Source organism: Pterocles gutturalis, unplaced genomic scaffold (genome assembly GCF_000699245.1).
Source record: "Pterocles gutturalis isolate BGI_N339 unplaced genomic scaffold, ASM69924v1 scaffold18042, whole genome shotgun sequence".
Classification (NCBI taxonomy): domain Eukaryota; kingdom Metazoa; phylum Chordata; class Aves; order Pterocliformes; family Pteroclidae; genus Pterocles; species Pterocles gutturalis.
Genome location: NW_010110684.1, coordinates 1 through 15,731, shown reverse-complemented (window position 1 = coordinate 15,731; position 15,731 = coordinate 1). Strand labels below are relative to the sequence as shown.

Here is a 15,731-nt window from a genome sequence, read left to right as displayed (position 1 = left end):
CGGCTGCTGGCCCGGCTGGGAGCAGGGCGAGGGCTCGTGCCCATCCCAGCGGTTTGATGGAGTTTATTTCTCTAAGGAGGATACCTCTATGGTAAGCAAGTTCTGCGTGCTAATATTTTTCCAGGTGCCTCCATATGAGTGAGTTCAAGCCTAGAAGGTATTCTAGATGTTAAACGGGATATTTACGCAGCCTCTCCTCCATCCAAGTGGATATAAAGGCTTATTCAGAAGAATCTCTATAAAATAGAACTCCACTGCCAGGAAATCATCGTGCTGTGCCAATAAAAAGTTATATTTTTCCTGCCTCTCTGACTCGCAGCCTTCTTCTGGGTTTTGAGAAATCGTATATAGCCACAGCGAAGCTGCAGCTGAACGGTGAAATCATCGAAAGGCCACGGAGCAGCGCCGTACTTATTTTTTGCCGTTGTATTGACATCTAATATCTTTCAGAAAGTCATGCATTGATTATTTCCAGCGCAGACCAGTCCAGCCCTTGTCATGCACGGCTCAAACGCAGCGTGGAGTTCAAGCACACAAGTCCCAGCGGCTCCAAACGAAGCGATGTTTCAAGGACTGGCGTTTGGAAATAGCGGAAAAAAGCAAAGAGAGAAATATGCAAACCGCACGACAGCCAAGTCTGGCTCAAGCACTGCAAGCAACTGCAACTCCACTGGTCCTGAGGATTTCTGCACAGGCTCTGTGCAGGAGAAGGGGTTTTCATCCCAGCACTGGGAACTGATTTCGTCTCATCTGTGCGAGGAGAGGCTGGGCAGCTTTGGGTCATTTAGGATCAGCAAAGGCAAACACCGTTCCCCAAGAAGTATTTAAAATAAATCAATTTTAAATGTATTGAAAATGGGTCCCCGCTGCTGAGGCTGTGTGCACGGGCACCGGCACAACAAAGGTCGTGGGTGCCATCCCCAGGTGCTGGATCGAAACCACGCCTTTTCAGTTGGCATTTCCATTTTAGTAACCGCGATTAAGTGACAACATCCAAACCACGGAGTGTTAAACGCCGGCTACCGCCGACCCGGGTGCGTGGTCAGCCCGGTCCACGCCAACACCAGCATCGCGCCGGGCGAGCCAGCCAGCACCTACCTGCTTGTTCTTGTACTTTTTCAGGTAGCGAGGAGAAACCAGACACTCGGGGTTGATGTCAGTGGTGATTTGTTCCGGGATCAGCTGCGGGTCTGGGTTCAAATGCTGCATTTTCAGGAAGGAGAGGATGTTCTGCACTTCCATGCCGTAGGAGCTGTCGGCCATCGTCTTGCCCTTGGAGGCCAGGCGGCAGGCGGCCATCCAGCTGGCGTACTGCGTCTCCTGTCCCCAAAACGAGACCCATCAGAGCGGTGGGGGTGTCCCCTGCCCTCCAACCCCCCCAAAAAAAAACTCCAGAGAGCCTTTATTTTCCTTCCAGAAAGACGGGCAGAAACCCAGCCAAGGTAGAGCAGGAGCGGATTTTCTACTCCTAGCGACGCTGAATATTGAGATCAGACATATGTGAGTGCGTTTTGTGATTTTTTTTTAATCAATCGCACATCCGAGCGTGAGCTGATGGTGGGCAAAGAGCAAAGAGAGGGTGGGTCCAAGGGATGAACTTACATTATCGCAGCGAAGCCAGATTTCATTCATTCCCTCCGCCACCGGAATCAAAAGTTTGATGTTAAACTTCTGACCGGAGATGTTGACGTCAGGGGTAACTTCACATCCTGCAACAAGGGAGCCAGTGTTTAACGGGGGTGTGAAGAAATATGCTTTAAAGAAGAGGAAAAAAAATTCAAAAAAAAAGGAAAAGAAAAAGCAAAGTGCTCCAACTGAAGGATGTCCAACAGCATCTCGGTGCTGCAGAGGTCTTACACCACGTCTCCAATGGGATGAAGGCTCTACAGAGCAGGGACAAAAACCGTGTCAGATGTCTCTTTTTCCATGAAAAAAGGGGGAAAAAAGCAAGACCTGATCTGAAAGAGATGAAGCCGAAGCTAACACATGCCTGCAGGATTAATCTTGTAGATCATGGATGGACCCAATGGCTGGAAAACGCTCCACGTCCCCAAAATTTTCATGAAAGGGCAGGAAAACGTGGCTGGACGGGTGCTGACCCTCACCCTGACACCCCTATACGTTATTTCAGCCAGGAGCATCACTCCTACGTTGAGTGGCAAGGTGGGAGAATCCCGCTTTCGGTGTCTGGAGAGAACTACCAGCGGTCGTATGAACACCAGGGGGGGATGAACCCAACCAGCCAAGTTAGCCCGCCTGCTGCTTCAGCACCGCCTCCGAGATTTTTTAAAAGTGCCGTCACAGCAGATCTGTCAGAAGCTCCCAAAAAGGTCCTGCGGGCTGGGCTTCGCTCTGCCTGCAGCCCGAGGTCGCTTGGCATCACCTCGGCCTCCATGGGAGGAAAAAAACGGAGGTCTCTGCAGTTTGGTGGCTGCCCCTATGTTTAACTTGATGTCAGAAAAGCCAGCGGCCACAGGAATTTAAAAACTCACGTGCAAGGCTCGCAGGGAGAGCTGGAGCGAGGCTGCGCAGAACCAGCACCAGGGAGAGGAGGAAATAAAAATGAAAGGCAGCAGGGGAAGACATGGTGTGTTCTCTCCAGCTCTAACTTACTCTCTGCCTTTGGAGCTGGTGTCATTCTTTTGTGACAAAAAGGAGAATGGCTGCTGTCTCCCCATGTATGGGGGAGCTGGTGGCCCTGGGGTCACACCTACCATGTTTACTCACTTTCTACAAGTCTGAGTACACGCCCTGCTATCAAACCCAGTCACCCTCATCCCTTTAAATATATCTACCCAACCTAGGATGGCGTGGCGAGAAGATAAATCAGTGGGACAACCAGATACAAGAGGAGCAGCCTATTACTGCAACAAAGTTTGAAGCTGAAAGAGGGGAGATGGAGATGGGATGTGAGGAAGAAATGTTTTCCTGTGCAGGGGGTGAGACACTGGCCCAGGTTGCCCAGAGAAGCTGTGGATGCCCCATCCCTGGAGGGGTTCAAGGCCAGGCTGGATGAGGCTTTGGGCAACCTGGGCTGGTGGGAGGTGTCCCTGCCCATGGCAGGGGGGGGCACTGGATGGGCTTTAAGGGCCCTTCCAACCCAAACCATCCCGTGATCTGATGATTAAATGGCGCTGGTGCTTAGGCTTCTCTTACCTCTGAGGTTCATCTGGTGTGCAGGAGTCCCGTTGGATTCCTCTTTGCTTTTATAGCAGGAGATAGAGGTATCTTTGAAGGTGCACCAATACGGCTTGTAGCCTTTCAACGTCAGCTTCTTGGGCCTGCCAGACAGACGGAAGGACGTTACATTTGGTTTAAGCTCCTAAACCAAGCTGGTGCTACGCTGGGAAACTCATTTCCCCCTTGAAAATCGGGTGTCAGCAACGTGGGTATGCCCACCTTGGGGACAGTCCCTGCCTGGCAGCTCAGCCACCGCTCGCCATCCCTTCACAACGCTGGGTCAAGAAATTCAGCTACAATTTCAAGTTGGGACTCTTTGATCCCATGGAGATCCCACTAATTTGGGGCAAGGTGGGGAAGTGTAGAACTCTAAGTCAGAACCAGACACGTCCATGAACCGCTGCAAAGCATCCCTCTTCACCTGCCACACGAAACTGGAGCTACTTTGCTGGAGCTCCGAAAGGACGAGGTGCTTCTGAAAGACTCATCAGTCAAGCCCATGCATGAGTAGACTTGTTTTCTTTTTCAGTACCCCATTTCGCATCAGCAAAGGTTCAGTTCCTTCCCATGGAAAACCTGCATTTTGCCCAACTCCGCAGAAGCAACGATGGCCCTGCAAACCTGCAGCAAAGCAAAGCTCCCACCCCCAGCCCAGGACCTTCCTAGAGCTGCAAATTTCTGACTTTTTAGAACCTCTCCTAATTCCTAAACCTTATCCAAGGGCTGTATCTGCAGTTCCTCACTGCCATGCATTTCTCACATCCCCAGCCCACAAGCAGCCGCTCAACCCTCATCCTTAGGGATCAAACACATGATGGTCCCAATCGCGTGTCCTTTGCACTTTCATTTCCAAGCAAAAATGTTCTGGGGGCTGCTTGGGGTGTAGGGGTCAGAATGTGGCCCCTTCCTTTAGAAGCCACCTCCCGCTATAGAGCAGGTCCCCAACCTCCAGCCAAGCCATCCCACACGGGCAGGTTTTCCCATCCTTTGCTCTCCATCCTTCTTTAAAGATGTTTTAAGACATTTTTTACCGTCTTGAGCTTTTTTGGGGACTCTTTTAAATTGCAGGCAGGGCATTTTGGCTGGCTGGCAGGGGAGAGAGAAACACCCTGAGTCTCTGCAGCAACACCAGGCACATATAAGGACGTATACATAGGACTTATATATATATATATACGTATAAGCCATATGAGGGACATATATTCCAGCTCCTCCCCAGTGAAGTGCAACAAAAGCACGTCCAGCATCAGGGCAGCTCCTAACTCTGCGCCATCTATGTTGGGTTTCTGGCAGTAAAATACCTCCTGACCTTCATTTTGAGGAGCAAACAGCAATTCGGTGCTTCCCTACTGTACCAGGACAGCCTTAAATCCCAAATTCAGGCTTGGACCGGGCGAGGAACCGGCAGCTTCTCGCTGCGTCATCTCCTGCCCCATCCAATTTGGCACATCCAATTTGCAACCAATTAGCTCCCCGAGTCCTGCCTAATTGTATTGGCAAAGAAGCACATCAAAGGAAAGAGCAAAGTTGTTTGTTTGTTTGTTTAAGGGGAGAAAAAACCACCACTCAGATGCAAGGCACAATAAACTTTGCTCTGATTAAGACAGACCGCAAGCCCAGAAGGACGCGGAGACCTTATAAATTCACCCTCGGAGAGGGAGAAGGAGGTTTTCAGAACAGAAGTGGCAGGTTCTGGCTCCAGAAGCAAACAATTAATAAAATAAAAGCTTGTTCCAGAGCTATTCTGCTGCCTACAGCTTTTCTTCTCTATCCTCTAGCTCTGCTGTGAAATCTCATCATTATTTCCAGTTTCCAGAACTTTCACCGTAACCCTCGCCGCAGCCAGCGATAAATTGCAAAAGACGGTCGCAGCTGCCAAAATGTTACTCAAAAGTCCAGACGCTGCCGTTCCCGGTTTCCACACACCACCGTCCAAGTCAAGGCAAAATAATAAAAATTAAAAAACCCCATAAATCCTGAGTGAGCTGGAAGAGGAGCAGAGTCAGCTTAACCTGCTCCTTTTGGCAGGGCTGGGGCAGACAGACCGGCATCCCGGCTCTTTATCACTCACCCAGCCTCTTGCAAACCTCTGAGCAAGGTTTTTAGGTTTCACTCCTCATTTTAGGATGGTTCGATTATCTCCTGGGCATTAAGGGTGTGATGAGAGATATCCCAGTGTGTGCTGCTGGCTATGGGATGCAGCAAGCTCTCCTGGAGGGATGCTGGGTGGCAACAGTGGGAAAACACCCCGAGTTTTATATTTAAGATCAATTTCAGTATTGAATGGGTTGGTTTGGGACGGTGTGAAATACTTTGCGACCGTGCCACGTGCAGAATAAAGGAGTAAAATGTTTTACTAGCAAGAGAGCACAGATGCTCTGAGCTGTGCCATTCTGCAGCGAGCGCTCGGTGGCGTTTCACACGAGATGTGCAGCAAGATCTTAAGCCAAAAAATTTTTTGCTCTGAGCTGTGCCATTCTGCAGCGAGCTCTCGGTGGCGTTTCACACGAGACGTGCAGCAAGATCTTAAGCCAAAAATTTTAAAAAAAAATTAATATTAGGAGGTAAGACTATTAATTATTCATAGACTTTACCAGTTTCACATCAGCACTTACTTGAAGACTTTAATGTAGTCAGCGAGCTCCGGGATGGAAGTGATGTCACCCTGAAAAGAGAAGATTATCCCCGTCAGCCCCCGGCCCGAGCGGGACGGGGGCAGTGGGTCCGGGAGGGGAGGGATGCTGCACGGGGGGAGGAAACCGGTAGCAGCTCCTCCGGCCGACATTGGGGCTCAGGGCTCATGAAAATGCTCCTGAGAAACCCTCATCTGCAAGCAGAGAAAAAAAATCTATCGCACAGAAGTGCTGTTTGGAAAGCAGAGGATGAGGTTTTATTTTTCTCTGAGGAATTCCCGCTGCTGCCGGAGCCAATTCCCACCCGCCAGGTCACCAGCGGTCACACCGCCTCCATTTTTCTCCTCCTCTCGTTTTTCCTTCTGTTCCCAACAGAAGGAAAAGACGCTGCTCTGTACCTCCGCGGGAACTGGGGACGGGCTTTCTGACAGTCTAAAAAGGCTTCTTCCCCCCCCTCCAGCTTTTTTAACATTGAATTTATTTTTTATTTTTACACGAGCAAAACGTACCGGGTGGCACTTTCCATTCCCCAAAAGCTTGAACTAAAGGACAGAAAAAGCCAAGATTGCTCCAGCAGCTTCCAGTAGCAAGACAGTTTACTTTCTGTCTGCAATGAGCAAAGCTGTTTATAGATACCACTGGGGAAAAAAAATGCAGAATCTAAACAAACAATCCAGTAATTGCCCATTATCCCTATTCAATTACTCGAATGCATCTGGAAATGGCTACTGCTAGCCAGCCCCACGGAAAGAGATGGAATTGTTTTGATGAATCATTGTCATCTTCACCCTTATCTGGTGGGGACTGTTCCTCAGCACTGTGCTTCAAATCTAGTTTCGTAAAGAAATTATAAAAGAGCTCTTAGGGAGGAAAATTTGTCTTTATTTCTGTTGCAACCGAGCAGCGCTGCTCTCCATGTTAATATAAATCTCCGCCGCTATTAATGCTACTAAAGCGGGCTGAGTATGGATGTTAACTTCAAAAAGAGGCTTCGTAAACACTTAAAAAAATTCTATGAAGTGTAAGACTGGAACATTTCATGGATTTTAGGGTTTGAAAGAACTTAAAATGAAACTCGGAGATGGTTTAAATGTGCAAAATGCCTGGAAAAGCTGCGCTGTGCTGAGTCTGGCCAGATCTGTTCCTTTTTTTTTTCTGTAGTTTCGTTTTTGGGCTTTATGTTTTTAAAGGTGGAGAATCAGTGTTAAAACAGCATATCAGAAAAAAAAAAAAGGAAACTCTCTGAAATAGTCATAGCCCACCACTCCAGGCTAAAATCCAGTCTAATAAAATAGGGTTTCATAAGTGTTATTTCTGAAAATTTCAGCAGCTGTTTTAGGTGCTGTAAAACTTCACCATGAATTAGAAACGGTGGAAGAGAAACCTCAGTGTGAAGAATTCCATACTTTGGAAAGTTGGTAGCGAGAACAGAAACCATATTAATTTTAGAGAACAGAAACCAAATGAATTTTAATTTAGTTTTCCATTATTTCACCAGGGAGGTGGCTTGGTGCAGGAGGGGGTTTCAGTAAGATTACAGCTCCTCTGGGACTTCTCCAAAACTATTTGGTCTTATGGTCCCAGCAGGAAAAAAAAACCAATATTGCACTTGACTTCTGCAGCGATGCAGAGCTGGGCACGTGGGATGGGCTGAGCTCGCCCTGCTAAATTAATTGCAAACTCCCCCAAAACAGAAGGTGGTCTTACAGCTTAAATGAAGCCTTTGATTCAATATGTGCATGTGCTGAAAGAGGTTTTTATGCTGTGTCTGGGTTCAGAGCAGAGCTCAGCTATCCCTCAGTATTTAAAAAAAATATTATTTTTAAGAAAATACTATTGGGGGTCTGTGTTCTGCATTGCTGCACGGGCTGTGGGGAACCTTCTCATGCTGTAAGAGCAGAAAGAGCCAAAAAGGAAGAGGAAGGAAATAAAAACCAGGTTGGATGCCCGGAAAACTTCCCAGCTCGGGATGATTATTCCTGCCTCATGCCAGGCGAGGAGGGGACGCACCAGCCACCCTGCCACGGCGTGCCTGCAACCCTTACCAGGATCGTCGACGTTTTGCCACCTTCCAAAGTGATTTCCAGATCCGAGAGCGCAGCATCCACCTCATCCACCTCCTTGTCGCTGTTGTTCAGGTGGTTTTCCGAGGACATGATGGACAGCTTATTGATGTGGTACTGAAAGGCAAGGCACGGCGTGTCACTGGGATGCTCCTGTCACCTGGCGGATGCTGCAGGCTCATCATAACACAGCCACTTGGGCAGTGGAGTGGCAAACCAGAGCTGTCCCCTCCACAGGAGGAGAGCCTGGCGAGTGCTGAGACCTGAGCGCAGCGGCACATACCCAGGGCTTTTGGTATCTCCAAGGATGGAGACTCCACAACCTCTCTGGGCAACCTGTGCCAGTGCTTGGTCACCCTCACAGTAAAAAAATGTTTTGTGACGGTCAGAGGGAACCTCCCATCTTTCAGTCTGTGCCCGTGGCCTCTGGTCCTGTCACTGGGCACTGCTCCAGTCCAGAGGAGCCACGGAGATGGGCCGAGGCTGGAGCAGCTCCCGTGCGAGGACAGGCTGAGAGAGTTGGGGGTGTGCAGCCTGGAGAAGAGAAGGCTCCGGGGAGACCTTCCAGCACCTTCCAGTGCTGAAAGGGGGCTACAGGAGAGATGGTGATGGCAACGCTTTGCCCAACACAACCCAGGACACCATTCACCTTCTTTGCCCCAAGGGCACATTCATAGAATCCCAGGATGGTTTGGGTTGGAAGGGACCTTAAAGCCCATCCAGTGCCACCCCCTGCCATGGGCAGGGACACCTCCCACCAGCCCAGGTTGCCCAAAGCCTCATCCAGCCTGGCCTTGAACCCCTCCAGGGATGGGGCATCCACAGCTTCTCTGGGCAACCTGGGCCACTGCCTCACCCCCCGCACAGGAAAACTTTTCTTCCTCACATCTCATCTCAATCTCCCCTCTTGCAGCTTCAAACCGTTCCCCCTCGTCCTGTCCCTGCACCCCCTGATCCAGAGCCCCCCCATCTCTCCTGCAGGTCCCCTTTAGGTTAAGCTTCAACTTGGTGTCCACCAGCACCCCCACATCCTTTTCTGCCAAGCTGCTTCCCAGCTGGGTGGCCCCCAGAATATACCGGTACGTGGGATTGTTCCCCCCAGGGGCAGGACTTTGCATTTCTCCTTGTTGAACGTCATGGGGTTCACGTTGGTCCACTTCTCCAGCCTACTGAGGACTCGACGGCAGCACGACCCTCTGGTGTATCAGCCACTCCTCCCAGTTTGGGAGAACGCATTACATCTGCTTTTACTCCAGAAAACCAAAAGATCCATAAAATCTCACACTAAGGACCATGCCCAGCCCACTCTGGACTGCTTGGAGAGGTAAACTGCGTCTTTATATTTCTGTTTTCACTCTTTTTTTTTTTTTTCCTAGGAGCAGACAGCCCTGCTCTGGCCAGGGATGTTCCTGCATCCTCGAGTGATGCGATGCGCCAGACCACACGTAGTAAATGGCCTGCCATCCGTCTTAGGGAAGTCAATAGCAAGTGTAGTGTTTATGCCAAATCACACCGAGTATTTCATAAAACAGATAAATAAATAGTTCTGGGAAACCCACAGATTATCACCAGCTGCTTGGGGGGGCAGGGTGCCAGAAACGCACAGTTCAGTAACCTAGTGTACTTCCTGGGGGTTTTTAAGAAGGGCAAAGCTAAGAGTTAAGATAGACATAAACATGTTTGTCAAAAGAACGCCAAGTTCTTTTTCATGAGAAGTAATCACCGGTAAATATCTAAATTACCTAATAAGCTCAAGTGAGGGTTAGGAGATGGGAAACAATCCAACTTCTAGCAGCATGAGAAGTCCAAGCTCCCACTGAAGGCAAGGTGAGGGTTAAAACACCGGTTACAGCACATTTCCCTTATGGTGTTAATTAATAGTCATCAATAGCGAAGTTTGCAAAGCTACAAAATGAAGTTGAACCCAAACCTACCTGCAGCGCCGCGAACATCATCATTTCTTCCTCCGTGCACTCGATCTCCTCGAGCAGGATAGCCCATTTGGACTGCTCGTACAGCTGGTTGATCCTGATGGCATCGTACTACGGCACAGCGCGAAAAAAAACGTGTTAAGGTTGTAAAACGTACAAGCCTGGTTCAGGACAAACCGCTTCATCTTTTATTTCAATGCAATTTCACTTTGATTTGAGACTGAAAAGCCCCTGCCACCAAAGTGGAGTGGCTCAGAGCATCCCCAGCAACACCTAAGCATCAGCAAGCTGGGAGGTGGGAGCACGCAAAGCCAGGTTTGATGCCTGCAAGACCAATTTTCAAAGCGGTGGAGGATTTACCAACACAAAAGCATATCAGAGATACACGCATCCTTTGCTCAAAAAGCCTTTGCCTGCAAGATGCAAGGAAAATAAATAGCTCTGTACCTTTGGATTCAGGTCAAAAAAGCTGTAGTACTTGAACCGGAGCAGTAAAGCCTCGTTTTCTTTCACCTCCTGCTCCATAAGAGATCGAGACGAATCCAGCCATCTGTAAATTGTCAACACAGGATAATACACACAAAAATCTGAAGTTGCAACGATGCTTTCAAGAACGCAATTTAAAACCACATCTTAAAAAGAAAAAAAAAAAAGGAAGAAAGGAGCAGAAAAACAAATCCTTAACTCACCCTTGGTTGATTTTGGCTTTATCGAGCAGCGCCTGTGGCTTGTACATTTTTGCTAAGGACTCCGGGGAGGTGACGGGCTGGCTCACGGCCAGGATGCCCGGGTTCCCCTCCGACAAGGCACTGTCACCGAACCAGGCTGAAGTGGGTGACAGGGGACTGCCGTCGTGAGCGTCGTAGGTGGGTGTCATCGTTTTGCTATATAGTCCTGGGCTCGAATAGATGTTTCCTACCGTTAAGAGGAATAAAAGCCAGGAGTTAGCTTCTGGCCAAGTCCTGCCTGCTCCCAACCAAGCCAACTCAGACACAAACACAAAGCCAGCGGATGAAAAACCTTCCCTTATTTTTTTTTTTTTTTACCATTTTTTTTTCCCTGCAATGGGAAAACACTGCACTTCTTGTTTTCCCATGAAAAGCTGCCCCTCTCTCTCAGCTCTTCTCCAAGAGCAAACCTGATGGAAAACTCATTCCAGCCCAAATCCATGGGAAAAGGCTCAGGTCTCCCACGCCGGGAAACTCCTGCCCACTGCGTTTCTGTGGCACCTGGGACATGAACGGCCCCCGACTTACCGGTATTTAGGAATATATGGAAGTCAAAAGTTTTAGAGGAGCAGGAAAATAAACTAAGGACGCGGCCAAAGAGACCAGAGGCAGAACACAAAAGTCCTACTGAGGTGGAGCTCACCTTTGACGGGGCCGATGTAAAGAATATCGGTGCCTATAGAGAGGGAAAGAAAGGAGGGAAGTGAGAAGGCGAGAGAAAGTCATTGGGAGAGCAGGGAAGGACAGAAGCCAAAAATGGGCATTTTGGGAAGGCAGCAGAATAGCACAGGTGAGGTGAAACCACCCAAAGGGAGTGTTTGCAGCAGCGCCGGTGGACTCTGCAGGCAAAGCAACCCAAGTGACTCCACGGTTATTTTATTCACGTTACAAGAAACAGCCTGGCACGGAAACACGGATGGAAAAGCTTGCTGAGACGGCCAAACAAATTGGGTATTAATATGCTGAGCGAGTGGTGCGATCTGGTGCAAAACCGACCCTGAAGCACACATCCCTCCCAGTTCTTTCAAAGCTTTACAGCTCCTACAGACCCAAAGCAGACAATCCCACCCCAAAACCTTTTAAAATTACAAATGTGAAGGGAAGAAAGGGGACCCAGCTAGGCAGAGCTAAATAGCCCCTGTTCATCTCCCAGGAGCATTGATTTTTAAGAATAGAAAATCCAGATTTTCAAAATAAAGCAGGTTCAACGACCGTATCCTAATGTCAGTCATTCCACTTGCATGTGTAGGTCGGGCAACGAGCTCAGAATTATTTCCTGGAAATAAATCTGCGCACCAGTACCTAGAAGGACGGATAACAAACTGGCTTTTTGGGAAAGAGATGTGTCCTTTTAAAATCACAAACCTGTTCAACTCAATGAACCCAAACTCTACCTCTGAGAGCACTTATGAAGCCCTGTGTCTGTAAGAAACGTCAGAAAGCTGAGCCAGACATCTGGAAAAAAGTCTAAGACCAAAACAATAGAAAAACCTTTCCAGACTCTCTCTTTTTTTTTTTTTTTTTTTTTTTTTTTTTGCAATGGGTATCTCAAGGAGCAGTAAGAATGGTTTGACTCAGCAGCATCATGCTAATGACAGCCAACATCTTGGTTAGGAAACTTAAAATAATATAGAAACGTGATTCTAAACTGCCTGGCAGGATGGAAAATGTAAGTGAAAACCATCCGTCGCCATCCAACAAGAAAACCACCAGGATGCCTTTAATGCTCCTCCTAGTTTTGCTGGCGTCCCGGTCTGGATTAATGACCTGGGGGACCAGTAAGCACCATGGGCACCTGCCATGAAGACAGACCCAGGCATGAGCTCAAAAGCAGCAGAAATGGTCAAGGGATGGAGATATCCCCCTTCAAGCTTCACACTTGCAAGAAGAAGACCGGGGGTGACTTGCCATGACTTTGGGAGTTGGACTTCATGATCCTCATGGTCCCTTCCGACTTGAGATATTCTCTGATTCTATAAATTCTATAAAAGCAGCAGAAACATGCTCTCCCCAGGAACCATTACAACGCTGGAGCAGAGTGGTCCAACAAGAACCGGCACCAAACCACCATCATCATCCATAAACCGCATCCCAAAGGATGCTCTTGCCTCCTCCCCGCAACCCTCATGGCATGCCAGCCTCACCCGTCACTGGCTCAAGCAGACAGGGCTGAGCATTACCTGAACCGCCTCAAATCCCACTTTTTGCCCCAAATCATGCAGATTTTCCCATGGACATCCCCCCACATTCCTCCGTTTGAGTGCCCAGAGGAGCAAAGCTTCCTCATCACCTTCTCCAAACGTCTGAAAGATCTCCGAAGCTTTTCTTAAAAAATGTGCCCGAGGCAGGCAATGTCATGGAAAGTTCCAGCTGAAATAGCTGTAAGTTTGGCTAAGTTATAAACAAGTCAATACAGGTCTTCTAATGGAAAGTGTTGGGCAACACTGACAGCTCTGCCTACAGTGATTTAAATGGTTTCATTGCCAGGTACGGGGTGCTCGGCGACAAAACACGCCCGTTACCTCTGCATGCACTCAAATAAGCAGAACCCGAAATATTAACTGGTTTTATTGAAGCATTCGGCACACAAACAAATGCTGGGACAACGCTAAAAATTTAAAAAAAAAAAAAAAAAATCGGATTAAAAACCTGACTTTTCACTAAGGGCACCTAAACACAGCAGGTAGCTGCAGTAATGAAACTGCAGCAAAAGTCATTCACAAGGAAAGCAAAACCAGCAAAACAGTTCAAAGCGACTTGCTGGAAGACCAATAAATAATTAAAAGAAAAACCTATCTTTTGCATCCGTTTCTCCCAAAGCAAGCCAAGTCTTTCCTATTAAACTAACGGAGGTGCTCTCTGAGAACACTGACTTTCAGAAAGGCTAATTATGGATTTTCAAGATGGAAATGCCAAATGAGAATGAGAATGGACTGGAGCCTTGCCTGATGGGGAAAACTCCCCGAGCCAGGAGCGGGAGAGGACTAGCCCAGAAGTATTTTTAAGTAACTGAGAGGAGAAAGAGTGAGATGGGAACAAAAGAAGGATTATTTTTCCCTTGCTACAGCCCCGTGCCGATGGTTTGCTGCGGGGTCTGTGGTGCCCATCCCTTTGGCACGGCAGCTCCGGAGCATCGCTGCCGGAACCTTTCTCCTTGCAAGCCCAGTGGCATGAACCACCCTGCGTGACCTTCACTTGTACTGCAGTTAATTTAACACCAATTAATACAAGTTTACTGAATTCCAAGATTTTTTTTTTTTAATTAAAGCTGCCCTGCTTCCCTCCTGTCTCTGGATTTAAAACCAAGAGCTCTGGCAGCCGGACCCGTCTCACCCGCCCGTCGGTGCGCATCTCTGCGGCTTCCTCCGCAAATCCATTTGGGCTAAAGTGCTCCCACTTAACCGACTTTATGGTTTAACCTCCTGCCATTTGCCTTCAAACACCAGACCTCCAGCAGCCACGGAGCAGAGCCCCAAACCCCCTCTGCTTGCAGACACCTCCCTGCATCAATTTTCTGCCCGTGGCAAGGGATGTGACTCCATCCGCGACGTCACTCCGTTAGCAATGACACTCCGTTAGCAATTCTCTTAGTAGCTCTGCTCAGGTTCTGTAAACCAGACTGGCAAACTAACCCCCCCAGCAATAAATTATTATTATTATTTTTTTTTTTTAGCATCACCATCTACACCCTTAGCATAAGGGAACACTGATGCAATTAATAAAATCTTGGTTTTGCTGGGCTATATATAAGGAGTAGAATGGTGGTACTGCCTAAAACACACCTGGAATTTGACATTAGGAACGATTTTCCATTTAACTCCTTCCTTAAGAGGGTAAGAAAACATTTCAGTAACACAATCCGAGCGGTAAAGCGGTCACACTTGGTTTCTGGTTTATTTTATAAAGTCTGGTATTGTTCTGCGCCTCTAGATGCGTGACAGCTTCAGGCATGCATCTGTGCCACCGCGACCGAGTGCTGCAGCCCTGGAGGATTTGTGGGATTTATTTGGGGTCCGTTTCTTGAACAGACCTTAATGACCGATACCGCTATATCATTCCCCCCCATTTCATTATCTGTTTGCCTCCTCTCACAAAGCAAGCCCCAGCTCACCAGACCCTGGCGTGATCAGCGGACCCTCCAGCTCGAAGGCGTCGTCTTCATATTGATCATCCAACTTCTTCTTTTTTTTCTTTGATGGATCTCTGGGTTTCCTCAAAAGAGAGAGCTCTTCTGGATGCCTGATGTCTGGGGAGAAAACGAAGCACTTTTACAAAGGCAGGACAGAAAAAAAAAGGGGGAAAAAAATATCCTTCCTTTAGGAACAACATCCAGCAACATGCAATATCTCCCTTGGCTGATTTTCCTGCTTTGCAACGGTTAAAAATCAAGTTGAGAACATTTCCATGGTACCCTCATTTCCATAGGAGCAATCCAAGAGTCAAGCCATTTATTTACTTTATCAGACTGGAAATTTTCAAGCCTATATCTAAGGCACCCACTTTTAAAATAAGAGATCTTGGCCAAAGTGTTTCTTTTTCACAGCAAAACTCCAGCCTCTCCCATTTCCCTGCCCAGCACCAGCCTAAATAATTTAAACCCCATGTTATTAAAAACGAAGAGCATCCCACTGTGTTTGTGTTTTAAGCTACGGGAGTACGGGGGGGAGCTAATGAAAAAAGAGGATTTTAGGGCCCCATCCCACAAAGGTGGTATTTTGGTTTTGCTTCTGCCTGCTGCAGTCACTTTTCTGGGAAAGCGGAGCCCACCGTCCGCCGGACCACCGAAACCACCCAGGGACTGGAAGGGAGCCAGGAGTCCCTCGTCGGCGCTGCAAAAACCAAGAGAGGAAAAAAAAAACCCCTTCCATCGACTCTAAACTGTCCTCGGTCGATAGGCGGGAACTGACCTGGAAAAGCATTCACCTGGGCACGCAGCCATCTGACTGCAGTGATGAAAGGCTGGAAAAAGGGTCGGAGAGCTCCGAAATACAGCTTGGATTGGGAAAAAAGGAGATGATGGATCATGCTCCAGCCTGGAAGGAAGAGTTTCGGAGCCCTCCTTGCAGCTGCTTGGCCATGTACAAGCCCCTGTGCTGTTTCTAGCTCTGGTTTTTCCATGTATCACCCTAAAATCCCCAAAAACGGGGACGCTCTAGGGACAACAGCCCCTGGGTCCCATCCCCGCCTGCAGAAGGG

At 48.3% G+C, this 15,731-nt stretch overlaps 1 protein-coding gene across 1 annotated transcript in view; it reads right to left on the bottom strand.

Moving 5' to 3' along the window:
* Positions 1-14,781, bottom strand: part of FERMT2 (fermitin family member 2) — a gene marked incomplete at its 5' end in the record, with an annotated part of 18,883 nt that extends 4,102 nt beyond the window's left edge. The window contains 9 exons of the mRNA XM_010073488.1: positions 1,099-1,320; positions 1,603-1,709; positions 3,157-3,281; positions 5,796-5,845; positions 7,859-7,993; positions 9,811-9,918; positions 10,255-10,357; positions 10,497-10,722; positions 14,647-14,781. Coding sequence (XP_010071790.1) covers positions 1,099-1,320; positions 1,603-1,709; positions 3,157-3,281; positions 5,796-5,845; positions 7,859-7,993; positions 9,811-9,918; positions 10,255-10,357; positions 10,497-10,722; positions 14,647-14,781 — 1,211 coding nt within the window. The remainder of the gene's footprint in view (positions 1-1,098; positions 1,321-1,602; positions 1,710-3,156; positions 3,282-5,795; positions 5,846-7,858; positions 7,994-9,810; positions 9,919-10,254; positions 10,358-10,496; positions 10,723-14,646) is intronic.
* Between the last annotated feature and the right edge of the window lie 950 nt (positions 14,782-15,731).